Source organism: Pangasianodon hypophthalmus, chromosome 3 (assembly GCF_027358585.1).
Source record: "Pangasianodon hypophthalmus isolate fPanHyp1 chromosome 3, fPanHyp1.pri, whole genome shotgun sequence".
NCBI classification, from domain to species: domain Eukaryota; kingdom Metazoa; phylum Chordata; class Actinopteri; order Siluriformes; family Pangasiidae; genus Pangasianodon; species Pangasianodon hypophthalmus.
The window spans coordinates 3,538,889-3,565,426 of record NC_069712.1 but is presented as its reverse complement, the minus strand read 5'-3'; the positions used below and the strand labels follow the sequence as shown (position 1 = coordinate 3,565,426).

General features: G+C 38.5%; 1 protein-coding gene across 1 annotated transcript in view; it reads right to left on the bottom strand.

Moving 5' to 3' along the window:
- Nucleotides 1–26,538, bottom strand: part of vegfc (vascular endothelial growth factor c) — a 59,840-nt gene that overhangs the window by 17,796 nt on the left and 15,506 nt on the right. The window contains exons 2-4 of the mRNA XM_026933437.3: nucleotides 17,240–17,447; nucleotides 16,470–16,660; nucleotides 9,995–10,134 (exon numbers count right to left, since the gene is read on the bottom strand). Of these exons, the coding sequence (XP_026789238.3) occupies nucleotides 9,995–10,134; nucleotides 16,470–16,660; nucleotides 17,240–17,447 (539 nt within the window). The remainder of the gene's footprint in view (nucleotides 1–9,994; nucleotides 10,135–16,469; nucleotides 16,661–17,239; nucleotides 17,448–26,538) is intronic.

The window sequence follows — 26,538 nt, the reverse complement described above, 5'->3', positions numbered from 1 at the left end:
GTCCGTCTCAGCCCCGAGCGTCTGATCAGCACCTCCAACATCACGGCTGATGTATGACCTGTCTGGATCAGCTAGTTGTGTGGGGTCACACCATCACAGCTTTTCAAGCAGAGCCTGCAGTCTTACACACACTCACAGCTTTGAATTGGAGTTTATAATACAACAAAATATCAGGCTCTAAAATGTGAAGACGTTTCCACAATATATATCACAGTTTAGTTTTGCTTGAAGTTGGATAAAGTTGGCTGAAGGGAAAAGTCCAGCTCGGCTACCTGTTACTTTGCGTACCAGTGGAATTGTTCGGGGTTGGTACAGACAATACACACAATACCATTCGAAAAGTATGACACTTCATTTCATTGTTCATCCGTGCTGCAAATGATCTTCCTGTATCATAGAATTCGTAATTAAACTTGAGTACATTTTATTCAGTTTATATTATTTAAAACCGACATCCACATTTATCTATTTTGAGCTGAAATATCCATAGGAAACAGAAATCAGTTGCTAGGCAACTGGGAAATATGCACAACAAGCCTACTCTGGATATATTTAGGAAATATTTATGATATTCTTGATACCTGATACATAACGTGATATTCTTGCCATTCATGTGTGTGGTTGCAGTCATCAGAACTGTTGCTAGGTAGCTGGGAAATATGAGTAGCTATGTCTCCAATGGTGTGTTATGCACTATATAAAGAATAAAACACTTCGGGGCATGCTATTATTGGAAAATAATCAACAATGGTGTGGTGTGATGAAGTGGAGTTACTTTTAACATCTCGAAGTTGATGATTTTGTTATAACAACACATCCCAAAGTATTGTGTTCCTCTTATACCAAAGCAATTTGCCAACGATTACAATCCATTATTTTTTGAAGAATGACGTCATACTTTTTTTTTTTTTTAGCCATTTATAGTTACAGTTAATGTTGTGGAACATCTGCAAAACAAGTTCTTGTTATCACTGTAAAAGCAGCTATAAACAGCCATTCCCTCAAAAGCCGCCCTTTTTTCTTTTTTTTTTTTTTTTTTTTTTTGAGGTTAATAAGACAGAATATACAGATAGGCATGTTACCAAGAAATGGCAAAAAAAAAAAAAAAGTCGTATTGATGGTTACAAAGAGCCGACACTGGAGACTCCTTCCATAAACGCTGAATAAACAGAAAACTTTATCATATCTACAATTAGACACATGTTTTTCTGTGTTTAAATAACATTTTTTTTTTTAAAAAATCTGCTTATGTGAAGAGTCCATCATACAAGTCCTTGTGAATGAGTTGGTACTGTGGAAAAGATAATGTATTAGAGCAAACACATTAATATATGAGCTGCTGTTATAGAATATTAATCAGCACCATCTGACCAATCAGAATCCACGCTTCAACACCATGTATTTGAGTGTGTAATACCTCATTTTTAAACACTATTGTTTTGCCCTAAATGACACATTGAACTGCACAAGAACCATCATATTGCACAAACTCTGAGCTATTAAAAAAATTCCCAAAGTCGTTTGAGTGTTGTGTTCATGTGCAATGTGGAATCTTGCATAAAAACAGCCCTTTTATGTTAGTGAAGGTTGCTCGAGTCTTGCTGGAAAAAATCTGATTAGCCTTAATTGCATTAGTGTGTGATAAGTGATGAACAGTTTTTGGTAATGTAATGAACCCTGAAATCCCAACATGCTTGGATTTCATTTGGCTTTTATTGTGTAACATGTAAACTCCAGAGGTTATTTCATCTTAGAGCATCTCTTGATTTTTGCAGTATTATTTACTCCAAAAGCAATTAACATTTAAAATCTCTGACGAAGGAAAAACAGGACCAGGCGGCCAATGCTACACACCGTGAAATAAAACAAATTGCCAGCATTGCACCATGTTGGTTCAGCGGCGGGCCACACGTGGCGAAACTCGCAACATGTTTCCAATTTCCACATGCCCAGTGGCTTAATAACACGATGAATTCCTACGTAGCCCTGAGCAAAAAAAAAAAGGAGGGTAAGACTTATGACACGGGCTAGGCGAGGCGGAGGACACCTTATCTGATGACTAACATGTGCACCCACACCTTGCGTAACGCGGGACATACGATTCCGTTTAGAGCGGCAAGGTGTCCGAGAGAAGATCTATAAGCCATGCTAATTTGGAGCGTATGTCTTTAATGCCATTTTACTGCTGAATACCGACGAGAAGAGATAGGATCTAGTGTCTCTCTGGATGGCTTTGTAGAGAGGGCTCATATGGTAGATATTAGGGCTGCGTCTCATTCCTCGCTACAGGCTGCCTAGAGTTCTGCCCTTCACGTCCCACTTTCGCGATTTACATCTGCAGGATTGCGCACGTACACATGTCCATATGCTGAGTGGAAAAAATGTTGCTCCAGGTTTCAAGAGCAAAGTTCCTGAATATTTACCATCTGAGCAACACCATTTCGTCAAGTTCATAGAATCGAGATTCCTCGGAAATGATCTCAATGACTCAATGGTGCTGTAATGCCATTTTTAGAATAGGCAATATTAGGGATCTGAGTTGCTGTTGTGCAAGAGTGCGGTTACTGGAAACCATGAACAGCGTCAGCCTGAAGATGTCTGAGTTTTGGAAAAGTGAGTGCAGAGTCAAATGTCACTTCAGGTGAGATAGTCATAGAGTGGCACAGGAAAAAAAAATAGAAAGAGAAGCAATAAGAGGAAAAGAAAAGTCAGAAGTTGGGGAAAAATACCCAGTGAGCACTGATTGACTGGCTGTCAAAAACTGCCTTGACTTATATTGGCTTATAAAAGGGTTCTGGGACGATATTCACAAAAAAACCTCAAGGCAAATGTAACTCATGACTGCTCAATTTAGGAGAAACTCTTTAAAAATGTTCATGTGTGTCCTAATTCCCATTTTTTTTAGTCTAAAAGTAATTCACAAAGCATTTTATAGACCTGTGAAAACTGAGCCTAGAGGAAAACTAAGCAAAACGTAGTCCAGAGGAATCAGGAACAATCCTAAATGGCTGCTAGCATTATTTAACAGCATAATTGGGTTAAAAACGTTAAATGCTTAAAGTAGTTCCTGACTGGCTGAATAAGGAGAAACGCTATAAAAATTGGTCTGTCTTAATTTTATAGCTCCAATTTTTGTAGTCTAAGAGTAATTCACAAAGAATGTCGAAAAGCAGGTCCTAAACCTGAGGACTGGTATATCAATAAAGTTAAATCACAAACAATCTCGATGGCTGCTACTATCATTTAACTGTGTAATTGGGTTGATGGGTTTATCATGACAGGATGGCATCAACAGCTACATTTTACTGCTATACCATTAGTTTTTTTCCCGCATTCTCCCAAAGATACAGGAAAGGTACAGGGTATAAGGCTTTCCATTATTTCTAGACATCAGATAAAGATATAAGTCAACAGATCTCACTATGTTCATCTTTTCAATAGATTTTTCCAGTAAGCGAGCTCCTCAGCTCCGCCCCTTTTCCTAAAGTCAAGGCAGAAACTGTACAACTGTAGAAATGATATTGGGTGGCAACTCACGTTACATGTTTGAATTTATACTATATGTTTCAATTTATATGTTATTGCTACATGTTGAACAAAAATAAATCAACAAATAAGGATGATTCTTTAGAATGATGATTTTTTTAGTGTCTCATCATGAATGGGTGAGAAAGAAATATGATCTCATGATCCTGTGGTGTCCTACAGCTTGACCTCCATGCATTTTGTCCATACTGTAGCTCTCTTTGCCATGCACATGAGAAATCACTTTTTAAGGCTGCACACATTGTGAGACAGGACAAATTTCTGACATGTTTTTGTGCTATCCAGCAGCTCAACCGTGAAGGTAATTAATCTGCCAGTGGATTCAAATGCAACTCATGAGCTATACGCTGCTTCAACAAAGGCATGAGGCAAAGGCATGTGGTTTTGTTCCAGTGGATGCAAAGAAATACAAACTTTTACTCTGCACAAAATCTTAGGATCCTATTGATTTCTGGCAAAGATTACGTTTTACCTCTTAATGCTCTTCATGCTCACTGGGTAGGGACAGAAACAAAAGAAAGTAAACTGGGAATAAACCCAGTAAGGTGTTAAAAAGACAGAAATTCCAGAAAGAGATGGAAAAAAGAGATGTAAGAGAGAGAGAGAGAGTGAAAGTGGGAATAAAAGTGCCAGCTTATAGTAATAGCTCCCCATCCTCTCACATTACGCTGCACAAATCCTGATAACACAGCAGCACTTTGATATGTGACATCACCACGTGACCTCAAAAAACACAGAAATCATCAGCTGAAAGAATAAAAAGAGGCGAGTGAAACCAGCTAGGTAATGCCTGCTAGTTATGTAAGTAATAAAACATTTGCCCACGTGCTGTTATAGGAAAATAATCAGCGACAGGGTGATATGATGAATCTGAGTTAACACTGACACTGGAGACTCCTTCCATAAATGTTAAATAAATATCTTTATATAAAACTTCAACATATAGTACAGTGGTATGAATAATGTTAAAAATAGTAGGATATTAGCATAGTGCTGCATTTCTGCTAGCTTAGCTAATGTTGACTTTTATACTGTGTATTGCGATTGACTAATCAAATTTAACTTCAGCTCCATTCTTGTTGCCTCGAGAACACTTGTCACTTGGCAAAATCAGGCTGTAATGTAATGTAACCTAGCTGTAATGCAGTGTGCATTGCTACATATTATTATACACACACACACACACACACACACACACACACACACCAACAGTGGTGTAAAATTCTGGTGTAAAAGTATGAGAGGAATGGCAGAAAAAACAGCCTCTGTGTCCAGCAAAGCAAAACAACATGTAACACACTTCCACCGCTAATATCCCAGTCACATCTGCTTCTTCTTAAGCGTAGCACAGAGAGAGAGGAGACTCACAGAGGGACCGCGTCTCTTCCCTTTCTCTTTTTCTCACTCTTTTTGTCTCTCTTTCTGACATGAGCTATAAAATGGAAACAACCAAAGATCCTCCAGGAACATTGAAATATAAGGTATTAAGCAGAACTTTGATTGGGTCAACTCCTAAATTTATTGTCAAGATGGAAGTTACTCATTGTCTGGATTTTTAAAGCGTGATAGTAGGATAGAGTGGAAAACCACAACTGTCTCAAAGTCATGAATCCATTTAGATTAATGTTACGTTCATATGAGGTCATGCTAACCATGTTTACGAGAAGGTTTGGAACAATGGTGATCGGTGATTGGTCATTTGAAACAATGGTGATCAGTGATTGGTCATTTGAACCAATGGTGATCAGTGATTGGTGTTTCTGAAACAACAATAGTGATCAGTGATTGGTCGCTTGGAACAATGGTGATCAGTGATTGGTCGCTGGGAACAATGGTGATCAGTGATTGGTCGTTTAGAACAATGGCAAGCTGTGATTAGTCATTTGGAAACCATGGTGATCAGCGATCTGTTTTTTGAAACAATGGTGATCAGTGATTGGTGTTTGGGAAACAATTAACAATTGATTGGTCTTTAGGAACAATGATGATCACTGCTCTGTTTTTTGAACCAGTGGTGATCAGTGATTGGTGTTTGCGGACATCAGCTTGCCGTGAGCGTAACACAGTCAGGCTTTATACTGGTGATGAGTTGAGTGAACTTGCTCTCTCAACTCGTATATGCATCAGTTGTGATGTGAGCTGGAGACTGTATTTTTTTAATAAGGTCACTAAAGGGGACAAGTCACAAATCTATGACAAAGCTGCTAAGAAGGCAACACTGGTTATGCTGTAATTCTGGTCATAGAGAGTATTTTCTGAGCAATTTACAGACACATCTGAGGAAATGTTTATACTGCCGACAGCTTTGTCTTGTTTCTGCTGCCTTTTTAACTTTATTCTACTTGTATACAAGACTTAAGCTACATTCTAGCTATCTAGCTAAATCACTCAGCTTAGTTTTTGTCCAGTTTATATTTGGCATATCTTATGTTGTGAATCATTTAAAAGAAGGGCAGTTGTACAAGCTAACCCCTTTCCATTTCCAAAGCACAGATTGACGAGTTCATTTTTGAAGGCACAATAAGACTCTACTAACTTTACACAAAGAAGCAAAATACAAGCTCCAAGTGTGTAATGTTACAGGCCTTGGACACATTTCATCTTGTACATGCTTTATCAGTGACGCCATACACAAACTGCGACCAATGCAGACTCTCTGGAAGCTTCCTGTTGCACAAAGAAGTGCTTATGAGATGACACTGCCACTGTAAACACCATTCTGCATTTCCCTGAGATGAACTGCCGTCTTTCAGCGCAGACACTTCAGCGTCGTACTCTGCAAGGCATGAACTGGCTCCACCGTCGCCCATGTGGGATCAATCAGCCTCCGCTTGGCTAACTATGAAGGCACAGAGGCTTTCTTATCCACACGATAGCATGGAGAGGCACTTCTCCGCATGCTGACGTGTGTCACGCACAGGCTACGAGGCTCATCCATTACACTCAACAGAGATACCGGATGATAAACATTTTCAAATTGCTTCCTAACGAACAGTACAGTGATGAGCAGTGCTTCAGAGAGCTGAAGATACAAAACACATGATAGTTCTCCTCAGGCTACATTGTTGTTTGTCAGATGCAACTTGTGTAATGTCTTTGTGCTTTTTTTCTGTGATTTGGCTTGCCAAGAGAACATGGTTATTGTTTGTTTTCCTGTGGAAAACTAGTAAGCAGGATTTCCATTAACCACCACGGAAGGACACTGACACTGATACCCACCACTGGAATTTTAAATGCAGAAGTTTTCGTTCCCACAAAAGACATCAAGGTGACTTGGTATCTCATTTCCATTTCCATTTCCATTTCCATAGCACAGTTACAATGGTGTTTATTAGAAGAAAAAAATCAACAATCTCAAACATAAGGGATTACAGTCAGATTTTGCTGTTGCTCCTAAAACCAAAAGAGCAAAGGCTTATTTTCTCACTCATCATTTTCCAGTGATGACTCATCATCATATGAATGAGAAATCCAGAATAGAAGACGCAGTTGCGCTGAGTCATGGCAGAGACTCGACTTGGCTCGGTTACGAGATACAAGATGACAAGCGCGGTGGCGTTGATGGCGGAATTAGCCTGAAAGTTGAAGCTTTGGAAGCTGATCTGTTTGAGCAGAGTGTACAGATGAAGAGGGGACAGAGTTGGACAGACTATAGGGCTAAAGCACCGCTGCATCACTCTCTTTCGGGAAGGATGAAGGAATGGATAAATCCCACTGCACCCCTTTGAGCAGGCAGTAGAATGGAATTATGGGAGTTAATCAAGATCACATAATAATTATAAAATGAATATACATGTCATTCAGGGTGGAACTTATCCCACAGCACAGAAAGGGTATGAGACACATAGTTTCCTGCAGGGATTTCAGAGTTAAATCCATCTACAGAACCCACAGAAATCACTCTCCTAAACTATGGTAACCATTATCTGAAGATTATACGTTATATAGCTTCAGTTACATCTAAAAGTAGCAAACTCAAAGTGCAATAATGCCTTGAGCTAGATTGTTCTTGTAAGTGTGATGTTTGTACAGTACGTGAATGTACTATAGACATCCAGGCTGTCTGGTGTGGGAACCCGAGTTCATGCCCATAGTTAAAATACCAAGATGGCAGGTGTCACCTTCAATGTCCTCCCCGGGTAAGTGATGGGAAAGCTTGCTTTATAGTTTTCCATAAAAATATGAATAACGACGCAGAGCATCTCGTTCAATACATCTGTCTCGACAAACAGGGTCACGGTAAAGTGTTCAGGAAATGACCTGGGGTTGACTGAGTAACAACGATCATGTGTTTCATATCTTATGCTTTTAAAACATCAGTGTCCAGCATTCTTGTGAATTACAGACTCAGATCATTACTGGTTACATAATACGCACCATGGATTTTGGCCGTAACCTTCTACAATTAAGATTTACATCGTGATTACATATGGCTTCTAACTAATCTGATCAGAAAGGCAATGGAAAAAGTTATTCCAAAATCTAACAGCACTGAGAACAGTCCCTAAATGTTTACAATAAAGGAAGATTTCAGTAAAAAATCTTTAAAAAAAAGATTTACACAATGTCTATATCATGTCGATGCCAGAATTGGCGTCCAACTACACTTCCCAGAACTCAGCACGGCCTACAAACATGGCTGCTAAGAACTACAACACCCAAACACTCTCATGTTCACGCTCACCTGATTACTAAACACACACACCTGCACTCAATCACATTCACACCCACACTCACAGTATTTAAGAACTTTCAGTTCTCACACTCTTTGTGAAGTATATGTGCTGTGTCCTTTTGTGCCAGTCGTTACCAAGCTTTTTGTTATTGTGTTAGTTTTTCTGGTCTCTAGTTTCTATTATCCACGTATTGCCCTTGCCTGCCCTAGTTAACGTTGTTTGCACGTCGCCTGACCCTTGCCTGTTATTTGACTACGTTTTTGGATTTACGTCTTTGTCTTGTTTGCCATGATTAATAAAATCACTGAGTACGTGTACTTGCGTCCTCTGCTGCACCCTGACAGTCTACCGCAAATTTGGTCAAACAGCCAAAGCATGTCTGGTATCCAAAGTTTATGACTTTTACTATTGCACCAGTGCTACAACATTAATTTATAAATGCAAGCCCAAATTGCTGCAAATGACACTGTATTTAGTCACCTAGGTTTAACATGCAGCTACTGTATATTATTATCCTTTGACAACTCTACATTCAAACGTCAAACGTTCGCTGGGCTCTATGGATCAGGATGATACCAAACCACGCTAAGCGAAGACTGGACTTCTGATAACTGCTCTTTGCAGGTTCTCTCACATCACCCCATTGCTGCACTCACTGCTTTATTTCAGATTTAAAACACTGATGCTCACATGCAAATGCAAACTGCAAAACTGATCAGTCCCTGCCTATGCAAAGTCACTCAAGACACCCTGATCTGCACCACGTTCCCTTGAAGACTCTAGCATGACTTAACTGGACTCAGTAACCCCTTAAGATTAAGAAACAGTCTGTGCCAAAGGACAGAGCTGTAGTGCTGGAGAAACTAGAAAATAAACTCTGGATGGGACACACAAAATGTTTTATACTAGTTATTTATGCAATTATTAAATCATTTACTGAGTGCTGGCTCTGTGTTCTCTGTGAAAAGGTGATTTTTGGGATTCTGTGCTTGTTTCTTTTTTACTTGCCATATTTCTGACGAGTAAATGAAAGAATTTTATGGTTTATGGTTTATATCAGCCAATTTTTTTTGGCTTTTGGTTTATTTAATGATTTGCAGTGTGAATCCAAACACAAGAGCAAACAAAAAGTATCAATTTCACTCTGATTCGGACTCAACAAATGGACTAATAAGTGTGAAAGCACCCCAAGGAACCCTAGAAACTCTCTCAGAGAGCAAAACACTTAATTGTTCCCAAACCTTTCCTTTAAGTATCCGTATCTGTATGGTAACTTCATTATAAGCCTGACTGGAAGTTCCTGTCAGGAAGCATTGCGTGAGGATACAGAAACCACTGGCCAATCTAAAATTCTACTGTGCTGAGCTACCGTGCGCCACTGAGCTCTTCGCCATCCAAAATACACACATCCGTCTCAGCTCGACTCCACCGAGAGCCCGAAGAGCCAAAGCACACTTCAGGAGTGTGGAGCAAATGTGCTCAGCTGGAGATCTGATCTCCTATAAACGCCCCCTGAGCCACGGCCACATTCATCATCCTTCGCACTCAACATTCTGAGAAATTAGCTTATAATTATCGAAGCATGTTCAATAATTAATTTTAGTGTCAGTAAACAATTTTAGGTTGATCTTAAAATCCTGACGTGTTGACGATGTTCCAAGGCTAACACACACCATTTATAGAGCGTTGTCTGATTTATTACAGTCAGGTCTTGGGTTACAGAGGTGCAGAGTGCATGAGAATAAGAGCAGGATAATAGAGAGGAAACTCACTCTGGCAGCGCTCGCCGGATGATGGAATGTTTCTGTCTGTACACATCCAGCTTGGACAAACAGCTGCATGAGGTGTGATTGGCGAAGCTGATGGTGACTGGCTTGGGCGGCTGCTTCACAGGGACTGTGATCTCAAATAGCTGCAGAAATGACAAAAGAAACAATAAAAAGACAGATGATAAGTCCAATTCCTGAATGCAACAACCTTAGCTCTTAGCAAACTACAGTCAGAAGCATGTAAATCATCAGCGCACAACAATAAAGGACGAATGAGGAATGTGCAAGCAACATAAATAGAGTGCAATCGAGTTGTAGAGAGACCATTAAATAAGGAATAATAGTAAAAAAAATAATCAGAAGTTACTGTTATTACTCCAAAGTAGATTATTTTACAATATCAGCACATCCTACAGTTCCTGTTATCACTTACGTTATAGCAGTTATAAACAGTCGTAAGACAAAAAAAACGACCAAAAAATGCACAGCTTGGTTTTGCTGTAATATTTTGCAGTCAAAAAGTTATGTATCGCTTTCTTTTTTTTCTTTGAACACTATTTCAAATTATATTGTATTGTATTTATAGTCAATGACCTGTCTTAGTCCCTTAAAGAACCCTTTCTTTTTTTAAGAGTGGACCAGGTACTGAGTACAGTGTATCTAAATCTTAAACACCTCATTGATTCACAGGTATTAAGAAGAAATAATAACTAATAGAGATTGTATCACACACTTACCCTGATAATATACAATATACACACTCTTAGAAAAAAGGGTTCTTCAGGCATTCTTTAAGGGTAAGTGTTCCTGAAGGAAACACTGTTATAGTGTCCTGCATACCTAGATACCTTTAAGAGGGACACCCAAAGAACCCTTAAGAGAGTATGGGGCAAGTATGGATGCATTTACACTCGAATAAAATCTGGCGTAACACTTTCTGAAGTAATGTGAGAGATCAGTCCTGGACTACTGTTCCGCTCAAAGGAACTGAGTTAAAGAACTTAATCTAGTTCATTCCTTGATAGTGAGTAATTATTGGTGAAGAAAAGCCACATGTGCAGTGTGCTGGAGGTGACAACACACAGAAGGTCCAGCTCTGTAGAATCCTTTGGTGTGGATAAGCGACTAGCCTGACAGAATAGCTACAACAGATACCTTTTAACGCTTAAACATTAATGATTCGTTTGTGGCTATAAATATAACCCGTCATTTTGAAATGCTGATGTTTTGCTTCGCTCTGGTGTGTCATGTTACCACTTATGACTCCGTATAGCTGAGATATGTTTTAAATTCAAAGCAGTAAATAATACTGTCCAATCTTTTTCAGTGTCCAATCAACCATGTCAGAACTTCACTAATCAGCAAAACATCAGAGAGGGTAAAGGAAATACAAAAAAAAAATGTATGCATGTCTGTATAAACTGTCTCTTTCCTCAATGAGCTGCCTTCAGCTAAATAACTGATATAAATGCCGATGATTTGGATAAATCCCTTCAGAGGATCTGCTACAGAAGCATCTCTGGTTCATGTTTAGAAAACTGGAGTCGCCAAACAATGGACAGTTTTCCTACACGTTTATTGGTTCTTGGTACAGTATTTTATGAGTACTTGGTTTAATCTGCTGAAATACTTTGCTGGGTCTGCATCCGGACTGCTTTCCACCAGTTAATTACGTCTGATCTAGAAAGTAATTTTGAGACAGGAAGTGAGCACGTCAGACACATCCCTGTCAGAAATTCACGTCCGTATCCTGGCTGTTTTTTTTCTGTGCAGTGATGGACTTGCCGAGGTTTCAGACACCCAGTACCTCTCGATGCATTTGGCAGCATAACAGATACTCCAAGCGCACTAATAAAAAGTCTACAATCCCCCAAACCCCTATTTTAGTTCTTGGAAAATTCGCCTCCTATTGGTTTTCCATGCCTCACTACAGGGGGTCGTTTCATTACCAAGGTTCTTTAGTGCTTCTTACAAAAACGGAAGTAGCTAAGCAGAGAGTTGGACTATAATAAGGAGGCTAGAGAGAAAAAGAAGCAGAAGAAAAAGAAGGGCCCTCTGAAGGCCTATTAGCTCCTACTGTTAATCAAGAACAATAGCAAGGCAAACAGATAAGGTAGTGATCTGAGATAGGATTGTACTGCTGGAAAGCACTTAAACACACATTTTCATACATTTACTAGACTATATTCCCTTGTAACAGCTTTTACCGAGTGGTTCCTGGACCGCTCTCCAGGATAAAAGCACTTTAGTGGGATATTTACAGTCGGCTGAGCCTGTGTATCGTCTGAAGCAGGTGACACGAGGGTCAGACGAAACCCGAGATCCATTTAAAGCGGCCTGGAGAAGTAGCACAGTGAAGGGGTTAAGCTGACACAGGTGTCTGGCGAGTGTCGAGAAGAAGAAGAAGAAGAAGGAGGAGAAGAAGAAAAAAATGAAATCACAATCGTCTGTTACATGACCCGCTGACACAAAGCAGGCTGGGTTTATAGAGGAAGGAAATAAAAGGGAGGTTTATATGCAGACAGAAGATTCATTTATGTAAACGATTCTGAGCCAAACGAAAAGAAACATCTTCAAAACACACCCAAGGTTTTGACATTAATCTTAGTGTGATTAAAACAAAGTTTTTGGCCAAAAAGACATCTGACTGCAACTCACAGGCCTAGTTTATCGTAATGAATATAAATACATTTATTTGTAAATACTTTTCAGGAACACTTAGACAAGACATGAGGCATTCGTGAAAATCCAGTTAGTTTGCATCCTATAAGAGGATTTACATAAAAGGAGACTCAGTTGATTTATTTAAAGCATATAATGTACTGAGATTTTATACACAGATTACGTTGTCATGTTTAAATTACACACTGAAGACTAGCCATTCAGATACGATAAAAGTAATGGCACCCTATATATGGACCAAGAGTTAGGTTGTGTCTGTGATAGCTGAATCATTGCAATGGCTTTTTTTTTTCTTTTCAGCTCTCTGTTTGCTTTTATGGAGTGTTGTGGGTGTGGCTAAATGTAAATCAACTCTGCCATGAACATGCTTGGTAATTTACAGCTGATCAATATACACACACGAGTATGAAGAAAAACAGTGTTACTGAAACTTTGGTAAATATGGAGCCAATTTTTAGTTCAGTTTGGTCACGAAAAATATAAACGCATAATTTTACACCATTAAATGACTGATAATTCAGGTCCAATGCTTTATTTGCTTTTAGGACGTTAGTAGCTCAGTAGAAGGTTGCGTATAAGGGATTCATCCACGAACAACTGACCCTACGGAGATAATATTGTCAAAAATCTCAAAATCATGAAGCACAATATTTCAGGTACCACAGAACTGTCCAAATTAACCACTAAATGTTTTCAAACCCCATTACGAACTTTTCAAGCTGCATTTTGGGCACCAAATAAACTACTTGTGACTGCGAGCAATGCTGGAGCAGTTTAATTAAGGCTGCATGATTGTTGTTGAAACAAAAATCACAATATTTTAGCTTAGAAATTTTATAAGGAGCAATATGTATACTGATTACATTCTTACATTACCGATGCTTTAGGGTGCCAAGCATCAGCGTGTTCTCCCAAAGTTAACCGCTTCTTAAACAGTCAGTCACGGCAATGTTTTTAATCATCTGCTGAGCGTGACTCGTAGCCACCTGTGTGTGAAAATTAGTCCCGATAAACTCGATGCTCTATGTGTAACGTGTCAGCAGTGAGTTTTGAGCGAGATGACGTGTGCAGCCATGACACTCTCGCCTCATTTAGTCATTGTTTGTTTAGTAATTGAGGTTTTAATATTCAGTACTGAGAATGTTTAGGATAATTGGATGTTTGAGTCATTTTAAAATTCACTCATGGCATTCTCACATTGTTTCTCCCCTTTTTATTCTGCAGATTCGCCAAGCTTTAGGTGTGTGTGAGGTCATGTGGGACAACGTCTATGCATTGAACATACTGTCACATTGAATAAAGAGTATAAATAAAGAATGCGATGCTCGAGAATTGACGCTGTTGTTGTATCAAACCGCATTAAGAAATGTATCGAGATCAAGATTTTATTACAATTGTTTTGTTCAGCACTAAGTTTAGTGCTCTAAAAGTGCTGATGACATCCGCAATACCCTCAGAAAAGCACACTGTGAAATATTGTGTGATATATATCACAATATCCATAAGTGGACTCAAAACTTATTTGTAATTTTACAACTCAGAAGTGTAGCATTTCAGCTGTACGTACTAAAACTGTGCTTGGTATTTATAACCCTAAATTCCAGTTCGCATCTGTATTATGAGAATTGTATAATACATTATTATGAGAAAACTTGGGTTTCTGTTGGGGCTGTAGATTTACAGCTGTAATTCCGATGTGTGGTTCATAAGAAAGGAAAATATCGCTTACTTATCTCTAAAGAACAAATCTCTATGACAGAAGAGTGAACGGGAAAACAAAAGCCTGAGTGGCAGAGAGCGGTCTGGTTCTCTCCCAGTGGGACGGCGTCTTTCTTTAAATGACAGGAGGGAACCTACGATGCCCCGTGAGGTCAGCCCACCCAAACCAGTCAGCAATTAAGGGAGGCCTAGCTGCTAATAACTCAGAGCTGTGACCCCCCTAAATCAACCCTCGCTAATCCAGGACCCTCTACATCTACGTCACAGTTTAAGACGATGCCAAACACGTCTATGACACAGAAATCCATCGGCTGTCCTGCGGTTTGTTCTGAACTCTGAAGATGTATACACACACACACACACACACACACACACACACACACACATACACACTTCAGAAACAAGCAAGACGCTCGCAAAGCAGGAGAGGAATATAATCTGATGTCTGATTCCAAATCTCTTATACACACAAACACTCACACACACACTCCATTAAACTACACAGATCTCCCATTGACATGTGTGCTGCCAAAAACAGCTTTTTCACACACGTAACTCTAACCTCAACATTAACCTTTAAACAAAATTAAATCTAGCTTGTTTTATTTCTCAAATCAAAATGATTTTGCGTAATTCCTAAAGTAAACTAAACTAAATCAGCAAATTAAATAATCACCAAACTAAAATAGTGTCAAAATGGAGAAAACTCTAAAACAAACAAATTACACAGACCTCTCAGATTCCTTTAAAAACTGCACTCTAATTTTAGCTCCTTAAACAATTTAGGCCCTGATTTGCTAAATACAAAAATGCACAAGACGATGTACAAGGTCTACAGAGGATTTGTGTTTAAAAATAACATGTAAAATAAGATGCTTGCAGTGTTTGTCTTAAAGAATATGCAATTTACAGCGTTACCTAAAGGTGCTAATAGATTAATTCTGCACTGAAGCTAAACCTGAAGCTAAAAGTCTTTTCAGGAACAGCGATTTGTATGAGCAATTTAATAGGACCAGAGGGCATGTATTAAATTTGCAGGAGCATGTTGCCTTTGTAACAGTTCTCAAAACATATTATTACTGCAGTAAAGTTGGTTTTATATTAGATATTCACCACATTTTTTTGCAAATCCATTTCTACTGTCACTTAACCTGAGGTTTTCATTGATATTTACCTTATTAATTTAATGCGTGCTCACGTCTACACTAGTATTTATTTATTTATTTTAGTTAGTATTTTTTGAAACAGTTTCCAACTCATCTCTCTGCCTTTCGTTGGCATGACGCTTGAGTTTCAGTTTCATTTTTACTCGTCTTTGAGATCCAAACTCGCCGTGCCCATTAAACCAAGCAAAAAAATAGATTTAGAACAAGGCCACTAACTGTGCACAAGTTATCCCATTGCCTTAGTGTCTGTAATGTTATAGTGCCTCAGATAAACATCCGAATTAACTATGTTACAAGATTTGTTTGTATGAAATATACAGTATATGATTTTATACCACAGTGCTGTTGAGTGCTTTGATTCCACAACATTAAATATAGATAGAAATTGCTAAAATATATGATGAGCTGTTCATTATTAAATAAAAAATCATAATAGTTGGCAGGTAACTGAGGTATAATGGGAATAAAACAGTTGAGACGGGCCGTTATTGGAAAATAATCAACGTCAGGGTGGTTACAGTAACTCTGCTTCATCCCACCATCACGTCGTTGATTATTTTCCTAAAACAGCACTATATTCCTGAAGTGTTTCATTCCTTACGTATGAAATAACTACGGAGTTTGAACATCTCCTGGCTAGCAAAGAAAAACAAGGAGGCAAAATGACCATCTTAAACTTTAAAGTGATTTATTTATTTTTATTTTTTGATGCAGAAAATACGTGTTTGGACGTCTTATGTTTGGCAATTAGAAGTGGAAAAGAAGTGGAACATGGGAGCGTAAACAGTCGCATGTGGATGTTCTCCCTTTTAAATTTTGTCAATATTATGAATATTTGAATAGTGGTAGATTTGTTCTGGCAGACCTAAAGCAAACACACACACACACACACACATCTTGCTGAGACTCACCGTTTTGCTGATGAAGGAGGTGCTGATGTTCATGCACTGGAGCTCCTCGCTGTTGCAGCAGCCTCCACATCTGTAGACAGACACGCACGGGGGTTTAAAGAAGGTGTTTGTCGCCGCCCCAAACTCTTTCCCCACATCTAAACACACCTCGCGTGGCATGCACAGGGTCTTTCTCCATTCCGCCTCAATACCTGTTGCATGAGGAGACAGCCAGACAGGAAGACGAAGAGTTAGATTTAAAAAAAAAAGGAAAAACATTTGCATGATCAGTCAATCTGCATTACTGATTTGTGATGACGCTACAAAAATGTTCAAATGACACTATAATTTGAATTAATTTGAATGTATTTTATAATTTTTGAGTCAATTTTGGATTCTTATATTGTCCCATTGCACAACACACTATTAATTCACCAGTAAATAAGATAGAATATGTATATGTATAATCACTAATAGTCATGTTTTCTGTAAAAGAGATGTTTATTGATCATTGATGGAAGGAGTCTCCAGTGTCAGAGGTAAAGCTGTAAGTTTTGTCTTATTAACTTCAAGAGAGAGAAGGAATCGAGGCTGGTGAGGGAACGTCTGTTTACAGCTGCTATAACGTAAGTGAGAACAGGAACTAACTTTTCACAGATAAAAGGTGCATCATTCTTTGATTAAAAACGAATAAAACTTCACTCGGACCACCGTATAATGGTAACAATGCAGCACACACTTAGCATCCAACGAGTCAGAAAAAGTAATTATAACAGATTACAGATGCTTACTTTTAAATATATCGAGGTTGAAGTAGGCGGCGGCGAAGGAGAGCTCCTCTGAGCGCGTGTCTGGGTCTCTGTGAGAGGAACGAGGATTGATGGCGCGTTTCGAGTGGCACTTTAACATGTTCCAGTAACTGGGGTAGAGTAGCCTCATCAGCTCATCCACACTGCCCGCAGAACGCAACTGTTCCTCCAGATCCGGCTCTGACGGCTCCTAACACACACACACACACACACACACACACACACGGGTAGAAACAGACAGACGTATAAAGTGCTTTTAACATTATGAACCACATATTCCCAGGTTTAAATGGTTCAAATTTGAGCCAAGCTCACTCTGAAGCCATACAAATGAGCTCTTCTACTGAGTGAGCAGAAAGCCAGAAACAACAGCCAAAGCAACAGATTCAGCACTCCTCTGGAGGCGTGGACGTCCTCCTCCTCGACGTAAAGGCTCTCGTTTATAAGATCCACTTGTTTTGGACGGGTTTGTTAATGAACAGTGTCCATGTCGTACTGCTTACAGAGAGCGAAAACCATCACAGCACTGAAATGTCATTTCTGATTTATGAACTTTCATAATGATGGTGGTCAGTGTGTAGGAATAAGCCAATAAACCCTCCACACATACACACACACACACACACAAACACACTCGGAATCCAGGCTGAAATAAAATCTCCCCTATGCCAGCGCACAGTTAAGAGGCAATTCAGGACAAACCGGTTAGAAAATAAAGGCTTCAAAATGGTACCATGAATATAATTAGCACCTAAACAGACATGGAGCTTAGAAATACCTTAAGTGTGGTGTTGACTTAGTCTTAGAATTTTGCTGTTGTAGAAAATAAATCGACACCTTCAGACCAATGCAGAAGTCAACAACACTGTGGTAACAGTGTAAGTGTAGCAGAGACGCACAATAAAGATAGTAATGCTTTATATCATCATTCCAATATGCTGTTGATCTGATGTGCTAAAATTCTGGCCTGTGATAACAGCAAATAAAAGTGATTTGTGTTGGCTGGATCATGAAAGCTATGATTCATCCAAACACACACACTCTGGAGCATCATCTGGAGCATCTGAGCTCAGTCAGGATCACATCAACAACATAGAATGTTTAGTAATTGGTTAAATTATTTCTGAAAATGTGTCAGCATTAAAAACAAATGTAATATTCCACACTGTATTCCAGACGTATATGTTATAATTTTTGCACTGGACTACTTAGATTACACCTATTTGTGTTGTTTTTTTGGAAAGGTTCTATCAGAGCTGTTACAGAAACATTACGGGAGGGAAAAGACCGTTAGCTTGGCGCTACCGTAACAGTGAATATCTCCTAGCAACATCAGCGTAGCACCTAGTGAACCTTTTAATGTTAATACAAAAAAAACAACACAAATACACATTTGAATATTAGCTGCTCCAGTGTCTTTGCACATGACAGCGAATACTTTTTCTAACTACATGCACATGCAAAGTCTGGACTAATTCAGGGCCTTTAGTGTACAATGGCTTCTTTGTGAAAATATCTGTACACATACAGGAGATATTGTCCAGACCTGACAGAGGGATTAAGATCAAGACTGTAGCTGAACTACGGCAACACTAACAGGACATTCATCTAGGATTGTGTGATATTGATTTTTTTCATTATAATCAGAGATGGCATCTCAGATGGATCTGATAACCAGGATGATTATCCTTCCGACACTGGTAAAAAAAAAATTTTAAAAAATCGTGGATCAGATATCGGAGAAAATATTATATTTAGAAAAGATTTTTTTTTTGGAGCTGGAAATGTTTATATATAAAGAGACTTGATTGTCTTTTTTTATTAGGATTGGACTTTCATTATCGTACACTATATTATATTTATTACATTTTGTGTGAAAGTTAAAGTGCTTCAGTTAAAAAAAAATGAAAGCTTAGTCGTTTTTTTAAAGAAAAATATCAGATGGATATCAATATTGGCTGATGTTTCAGAAAAGAAAAAGTCTATCATGCCATCTCTAGTTATAATCCTTTCACAAATCGCATGTGTGTCCACGTGGCTGACATTTTTCACTGTTGACCTGCTGCTCAAAGTGTTTGAATGCATCAGAACAGGAAAGAAGAAAAAAACAGCATATTTTCATCACTTTCTACGTATCATCACCATAAATATTATTTATTATTTATTAGGTGAAAGTTTTTGTCCTTTTTCTCTTTCCGACGAAAACCAAAAGTACCGCTTTTGACCATTTTCGGTAACAAATATATATATAATTGGTGTTAACTATATACATACCTCATGCTGGCTAAGCTGAACATACAATGATAGATTTAATTTCACATTAATGGACTCAAAACGTTCTCCATTCAGAAAGCGAGCGCAAGATAGGAGGAGGGGGCGGAGCTTCCAGGAAGTGATTAATATTGGAGTGTTCAAAACAAAGGCGCAAATCATTCTAGATTCATAAGTCTATTAGCTCATTTCCTAATTTATAATTGTGAGAAAAACTGCTCTTTTTGTATAACCTTCATCTCTTAACACACTCTAATGTTAAATTGCGAAACTTCTTCACAAAATGGGTAAAGGTTAGCAGATCTGGTCATATAATATAGTCAGAGTAAATGTTACTGGATATTGTGGCAATGTAATATCATGTATAGATGATTAAATCATTCTATCACACAAGCTGAGAAAATAAAATTGTCCAGATAATAAAATAAGCACCTCGAAATCTCTTTCAAACAAACAACCAAACACAAACTTGGTCCATATTACTATCATTCAGTCGTCCAACTCGATCTCTATACGTTACACATGTGTACAAATAAGAACCGTATGATGTGGAAAGGGTCTCCACTCCTCCATAAAACCACACGGTGTAAATCACTTCGGAATAGACTGAAGTGTCATCACTCGGCTGCTGCTGGGCCTCAGCGTGAACTGAGAGTGCAGGTCCGTGTACGGAGATAAAAACAAGCATCTCTGTGTTGAAATGCCCAGAGTCTCAGGGGGGACAGGATTTTGGCAGGGTGTGAAAACATACGCAGGCGGCATGCAGTGTGCAGTTCATGATGGAAAAACGATACGGCTGTCTGGAAGACTCCAAGGACGTGCACCACGACAGATCAACACCAGCGACAAAAGAAACAAACCTGCACTATGTACAGGAAAGTGAGAAAAGTACAATAACAATATGCAGTGTGTAGAGAAATATGAGTGAATTTATATGTTGTCCTCAAAAAACAACCTAAAGTGTCAAAACTGCTACAGTTCCATGACCCTGAATTACAGCACAAGATTATTATGCAAAGTAAATTCTCTACATTCTTCAGATGAGGTCAGGGGATTACAGCATTACGTCAATCTGGTTTTCCACATAAGCACAAATTTCCAAATTTGCAGCAAAATCCCAGAAAAAAAAGAAGAAATTATGAACAGTGCTTTGGTCTGGGTTTATTAAGTGATACAAGTTTTTTCCAGGAAGACAACGTTAACTACTTTCTACACAAGGTCAGATTTTTCCTTGAGTCTTATCTCATCCATTGAAGCACGTGTTCAGACGTTGCTCTGATGACTTTGTGGAGTTCATGCCCAGCTCGACTGCATATGCTGTCAGTGAAGCAAATGGGGGACGTACCAAATACTAAGAAATTCTGAAATGCATGTAAATATTTCTAAGATTCTACTTTTTCACTCACGTTGTTATGCTGAATTTGTATTAAATTAAATAAACATTTTCACTATCTTTACTAAGGGTGCCAATACTTCAGGAGGTGACAATCTATAACGCACTATAAAAACTAGATCATCTCATTATTAGCAGCCACAGAAACCGCCACTCCTGCGTTGTAGATGGTGCATAAGTCAGCTTTGTGCTTTGTGGATTCGATTCTGTCTCGCATGTAGGTCTCAGTGGAACCCCAGAATCAGCGAATCGTTTCATCGCTCTCTAAAGAATCATGTCAGAAGGAAGAAACCAGTCTTGTAGGAAGCGGTCCCACGTTAAACTCGCTCGTCTGTGTTCAGGGAACTCAAATCCCACTGAACGGTCAGAGCAAGCCCATTGTACTCGGCCTCTTCCATGCCTTTTGTTTGAGCTGATCGTGGAGATAACGTGCCAGTCCATTTCCTATGCTAAACAATAGGGACCGTGTGAAATGGTGATGTGTGTGTGTGCCAGCTACAAGAACACCTTCACACGTCACTGTGTCTCCAAACTCGGAGGTCGTGTAACACCACAAATGTCTCAGTACAATGCACTATTTTTACTCATCCATTATGTCATAAATAGAGCAGGAATGGGACGACAGGATCGGAGGCATCAAGTCTGAACCATAAACGGCTCTCATTGTTGCTTTATTAGCACCAAGAGGACAAAAATATTTCCTAGAGACAAGAATAAGAAAGTTCCGGTTCGGTTTGGTCACACAGTGATGAAATGAATCCTTTCCATTCCAATCTGATGGTAGTTTGCCTTTAAATCATATTAAACACTCATTATTTTGTTTTTTTTTTATAATTTCATTATTTGTAAGCTCAGCTTGCACAACACTCGACTTTCTAATGACTGTTTTCACTTTCTTTGTGATTACACATTAGCTGTGTTTAATCTGGGAAAGCGATCCTCGATGGCTCAGTGTGTTGGGTTTAATGAATGTTTAAGAGATGACGAATCAGAAAGCATCACAAATACACGCAGAGCTCCGTCAGCAGCCACCCACCTCGCTCTCCACACACTGACTCTCCACATCTCCACGTTACACAGTTCACTCCAGCTGTCAAGGACACATCTGGTCTTAAGCAACGTAATTACGTACCATCTATTGAACTGTGTGCAAAGGAGAGTCATTAAGCACTTAGCATACACTCTTAGTGAATCACATGATAAACCACGACACTCAGCACACAATAAAATACAAACATGTACACAGTGTCTTCAGAAAATCTTTCTTCTTCATCTAACATGTGTTGATATGCAAATGATTGTAACGATGCACTGAATATGCAAATTAGTCTATGATGTCATCATCTGGCGACTTCTAGCGTCTTCTTGGGCATGCTACTGAAAAGAGCCGAAAAGGGATTATTCCTGAACTTCCTGCAGACAGGACACGTTAGATCTGAGTTGACATTATTTATACTCGACTAGTTTTTGAATTATTTAGGTTGGGATTAAAGCCATTCATTTCAAATGACCAGTCAAATACCTAGAAGAACTCAATGATAAATATTATAACTTGTATTATTCATAATAGTGTGTTGTGACTTCCGCACTGACCCTCTGGTTACATGTCATGGGCATCACTTTGAAAACCACTGCTCTATCTGTTATGCTGGAATGTCTACTGTATGATTAACCATATTTGGTATATCACCATATTGATGACCATATTTGGCTCTGGAATTGGTTCAGTTCTCAGAATTGCTCATTATTTGAACATTGTAAAGTGTAAGCAGTAATACCGGATTAATTCCCCAGTTGACCCCTAACTGAACTGTCAGCTAACTGGATGAATTTCTGACATATCAGGAAGTTTTGGTCAGTTGTCTTGCAGTGTGAGGATGTCACATGTCACAAACCGAATTCCCATTGTCATGTATCGTAAGCGGAGCCTTAAGCACAGTCAACATTTTAATAAGGTTCACACTTTAATATAGTAATATTAATTAACTTTTAACTTTAATATTTAACTATATATACTCATAGTTAATATAGCACAATGCCAGATGTGCATGACACCAATTGCTAATTTCTAATCTCTGCTATTTTACTTCTGTTCTTCCATAAAGTGCTATGACTCCAGTAAGACTGTTTAATTTTATTGAGGTAAATATTTTTGGTTTATAGGTATCTCTGTCTTTTCTGTCTTGTTTCTCTTCACTGATTACTGAAAAAGCATACATTAAAAATGGCAGATATGGTTACTGCATCTAGCAAGTTGAATAGACTAACAATGTTACAAGACATTTTACATAAAAAAACCAAGTGCCTGCATAAACACTCACATTGAGAAACAATCGTCACTGCAATCGTCACTGCATCCTGCGATCACATTATCAGAACGTTGCTATTTTTTCATACTGAATTTGACAACTGGAGCTGATACATGGGAGCATCTTCTGAAACCTTCTGAAACTACTGAAGACCTCAGTGTCCTCATAGCTAGGTACGGCCATGTGTGTCAGCGTGCAACGATAATAAATCAGAAATCACAAAGAGCTAAATGCAGCTAAATGGACAAATCACATGGAGGTCAATTTTCTCAACAGTTGATATGATTATGATGAAGAAACATGATATAATCACATGACCATTATGGGAAGAATGGGAATGAGAATGGGAAATTCGCTGGTCTAACCAAAGCTGGGAGAAAAAGATATACTTTTCAAACTCGTAGCTTTTGGGATTTTCAATAGACAGAACTGTCCGTAGAGGTTGTGTTTCATCTACAGTGAGAATTCCCACACTGTGGAATGCTGTTAGACTTTGGCCAAACACCACAGGTGATTCAAACACACAATGCACAGTAGCATGCCAACAAATACCAAAATCCTACACTGTTGCCTGGCTTTTTTTTTTTTTAAAAAGGGCATGACATAGCCTTCATGCTTTCTAGATGAGGATTACATTTATAAATCTGTATTCAAGGTGATTCAAACAGAATGAAAAAAGTTAGATATATTTCCAAAGATAACATTTTAGCTGTTTTAATGTTGGAAATCTCTGAATCAGTGCTGGAATTGTGCATAAAAAAATTAGTGCAGCCAAAAAGCATGAACCTAACAGCATCAGAATGACATTTTTTGGATTTTGTGTGTCAGTTCTCATAGCATAGATCATTTTTTTATCATTTCTGTCCATCACTCATGCAGCCTGTGTGCAGTTTCCCCCAGTTTCCCCTCCATCTTACTCTATATCAATGTGAATCACGGAAGTCCCGCCTCCTAATGCTTCCTACTGGCTGTCATATGGTTCTGTCAGAGTATCTTTTCAAACTCTTTCTGCTTTACTTTTTCACTCATCGCTGTGTGTTGGTGTCTTTTGTGCAGTTTTCTAATTAAAATCAATCCCAGGTGGTGCTTTTTTTCACAATTTTCCTAACATAGCTGTTGAATTCTGGATTCTGATTGGTCAGAAGGTGTTGATTAATTTTCTATAAACAGCAGCTCTAACGTTAATTCAGCTCCAAATCACTTGTTTATATTAATGCTGTCATACTACTGTTACTGTTTCTATAGTAACAGCTCATTCACAGGGACTTGTACGGTGGATGCAGTCTAATACAAATAATCAACAGCTTTTGAAAAGGTGTTATTTAACAAAGTACCTGTGTAATCATTGATATGGTGAAGTTTCTCTGAGGAGATTTTTATTTAACAATTTTCAGAAGGAGTCTCCAGTATCAGCATTTTATAACATTCAGTAAATCTACAGGACAGCTGTTTACACTTTGTGGTTTCTCTGTAACATGACAAGCTGCATTTTTTTTTCTTATGACAAAGACAAAAAAGAGACAAAAGACAAAAAAGGAGGCTGCTGAGGGAACAACTCTTTACAGCTGCTCTAACGTAAGTGCTAACAGGAACTAACTTGTTTTGTGGATGTTCTGCAATATTAAATGTATCACTAACTAGATAAAAAGTGCTATGTGTTTTTCTATAATTTATGAAATATTGTAATCATTGGAGGAGTGCTGTGTTATAAGAGGAATAATACAATTCAGAACATGCTTTTATTGGAAAATAATGAACGTCAGGGTGGTAGTAGTAACTGCACCTCATCACACCGCCCCAATACAGTGTTTTATTCATTACATCTAACAGCAAATGTTAGATTACATAGTAATATACAGGATATATAGGTATTAGGTTTGGAGGTTAAAGAAACAGGAAGCCTGACATGCTGTGATAAAAAAATTCCACTAGCTAGTTAGGGTAATGACTGATCTGTATGCTTAATGAAGGTAACGTGAATGATCATACACAGGAACAGCATCAGTCGTGATTACACATGAACCACAGTATCCGGCTGATGAACTGCACAATACAATCTAATCTAATCAGGTGAATCACAAGGGGGAAGAAAGTCAAGACACCAATGAAAGCAACACCATAATAAGACATGTCAGTTTATCCAACGGTCACGATAATTGTGAGTCACGTGTGAGGAGGTGTTTCAAGAATACAGCGAGGGGATGTTTCGGATTTCCTGATATGAAGGAAAAAAACCACACATTCCTGTTTCATGGCTCAAAGTCTTTTCTCTGGCTGAGATTCAGTGACACGCAGGCCAAATAGGGAAGTAAAGCCAAGATTCTGGAGTGGTTTTGTGAATATCCACAAGTTCATAAGCCTACGCAGGAACGCTCAGTTCAGCGAGGGAATTCCTTATGACCTCCATCTGCAAAAAAAACCCTGCACCAGTCCCACAGCATTTCATCCGACTCCTCATTAAATTACTCAATCTGAGTCTTAAACCTTAAACTCGCTGTTTACTGCAATGATTTGCGAAGCTCTAAACTTTTCCATTACTAAAATCATCATTGAAACTATCACAAGGCTGAATATATGACTCATCATGTCAACCAAAATATTTGAAAAACAATGTCATAACAGACATGCTTTAAGCATAAATCCTGCGGTGATATCACCGAGTCGCATCGCCAAACAACCCAGGGGATGAAGGAGTGTGAAACACGTTCCCATTCGACATTTACTCGAGCATGCAAATGAAGGAAATAGTGCAGCTGGAAGTCAGAAGAGCAGCACAAATAAAAGGAAACGGGCTGAGACTGAAAAGCAAACAAAGAGAAAACAAGGTCACCTTATTACTTCCTTTCTCGCTGTGACTGCGACTGCGCTTTCCATCTGCGCTATAAAATGCAAACTCGTTTAGCAGATATTCTTCTGTTCAGGACGACAGGACAAAAATCTCTCCAGACCAAGACCTCTTAAACACACGTTGTATTATACGCTAATAATAATAATAATAATAATAATAATAATAATAATAACAGCACATAATGTCAAGTCTATTTACTGAAAATTTTGATTTTACTAATTTTGTAAAATCTGTTATCTGTATTTTTTCTTGTCTTTTCTATTATATTATATAGTTTATTTCTGTTATTTTATTTCATTTTAACTTTATTTGTATATTTCATCAGAGCCAATAGCATGAAAAACACTTTTCGCTAGTGCACGCAGATTTATGGACGCTTCTGCACCTCATTTCCCACGAATGACTCAGTGGAGAACATTGTAGACAGACAGGAAGTGAGCGTTTGCTGTTGTACAGCAGA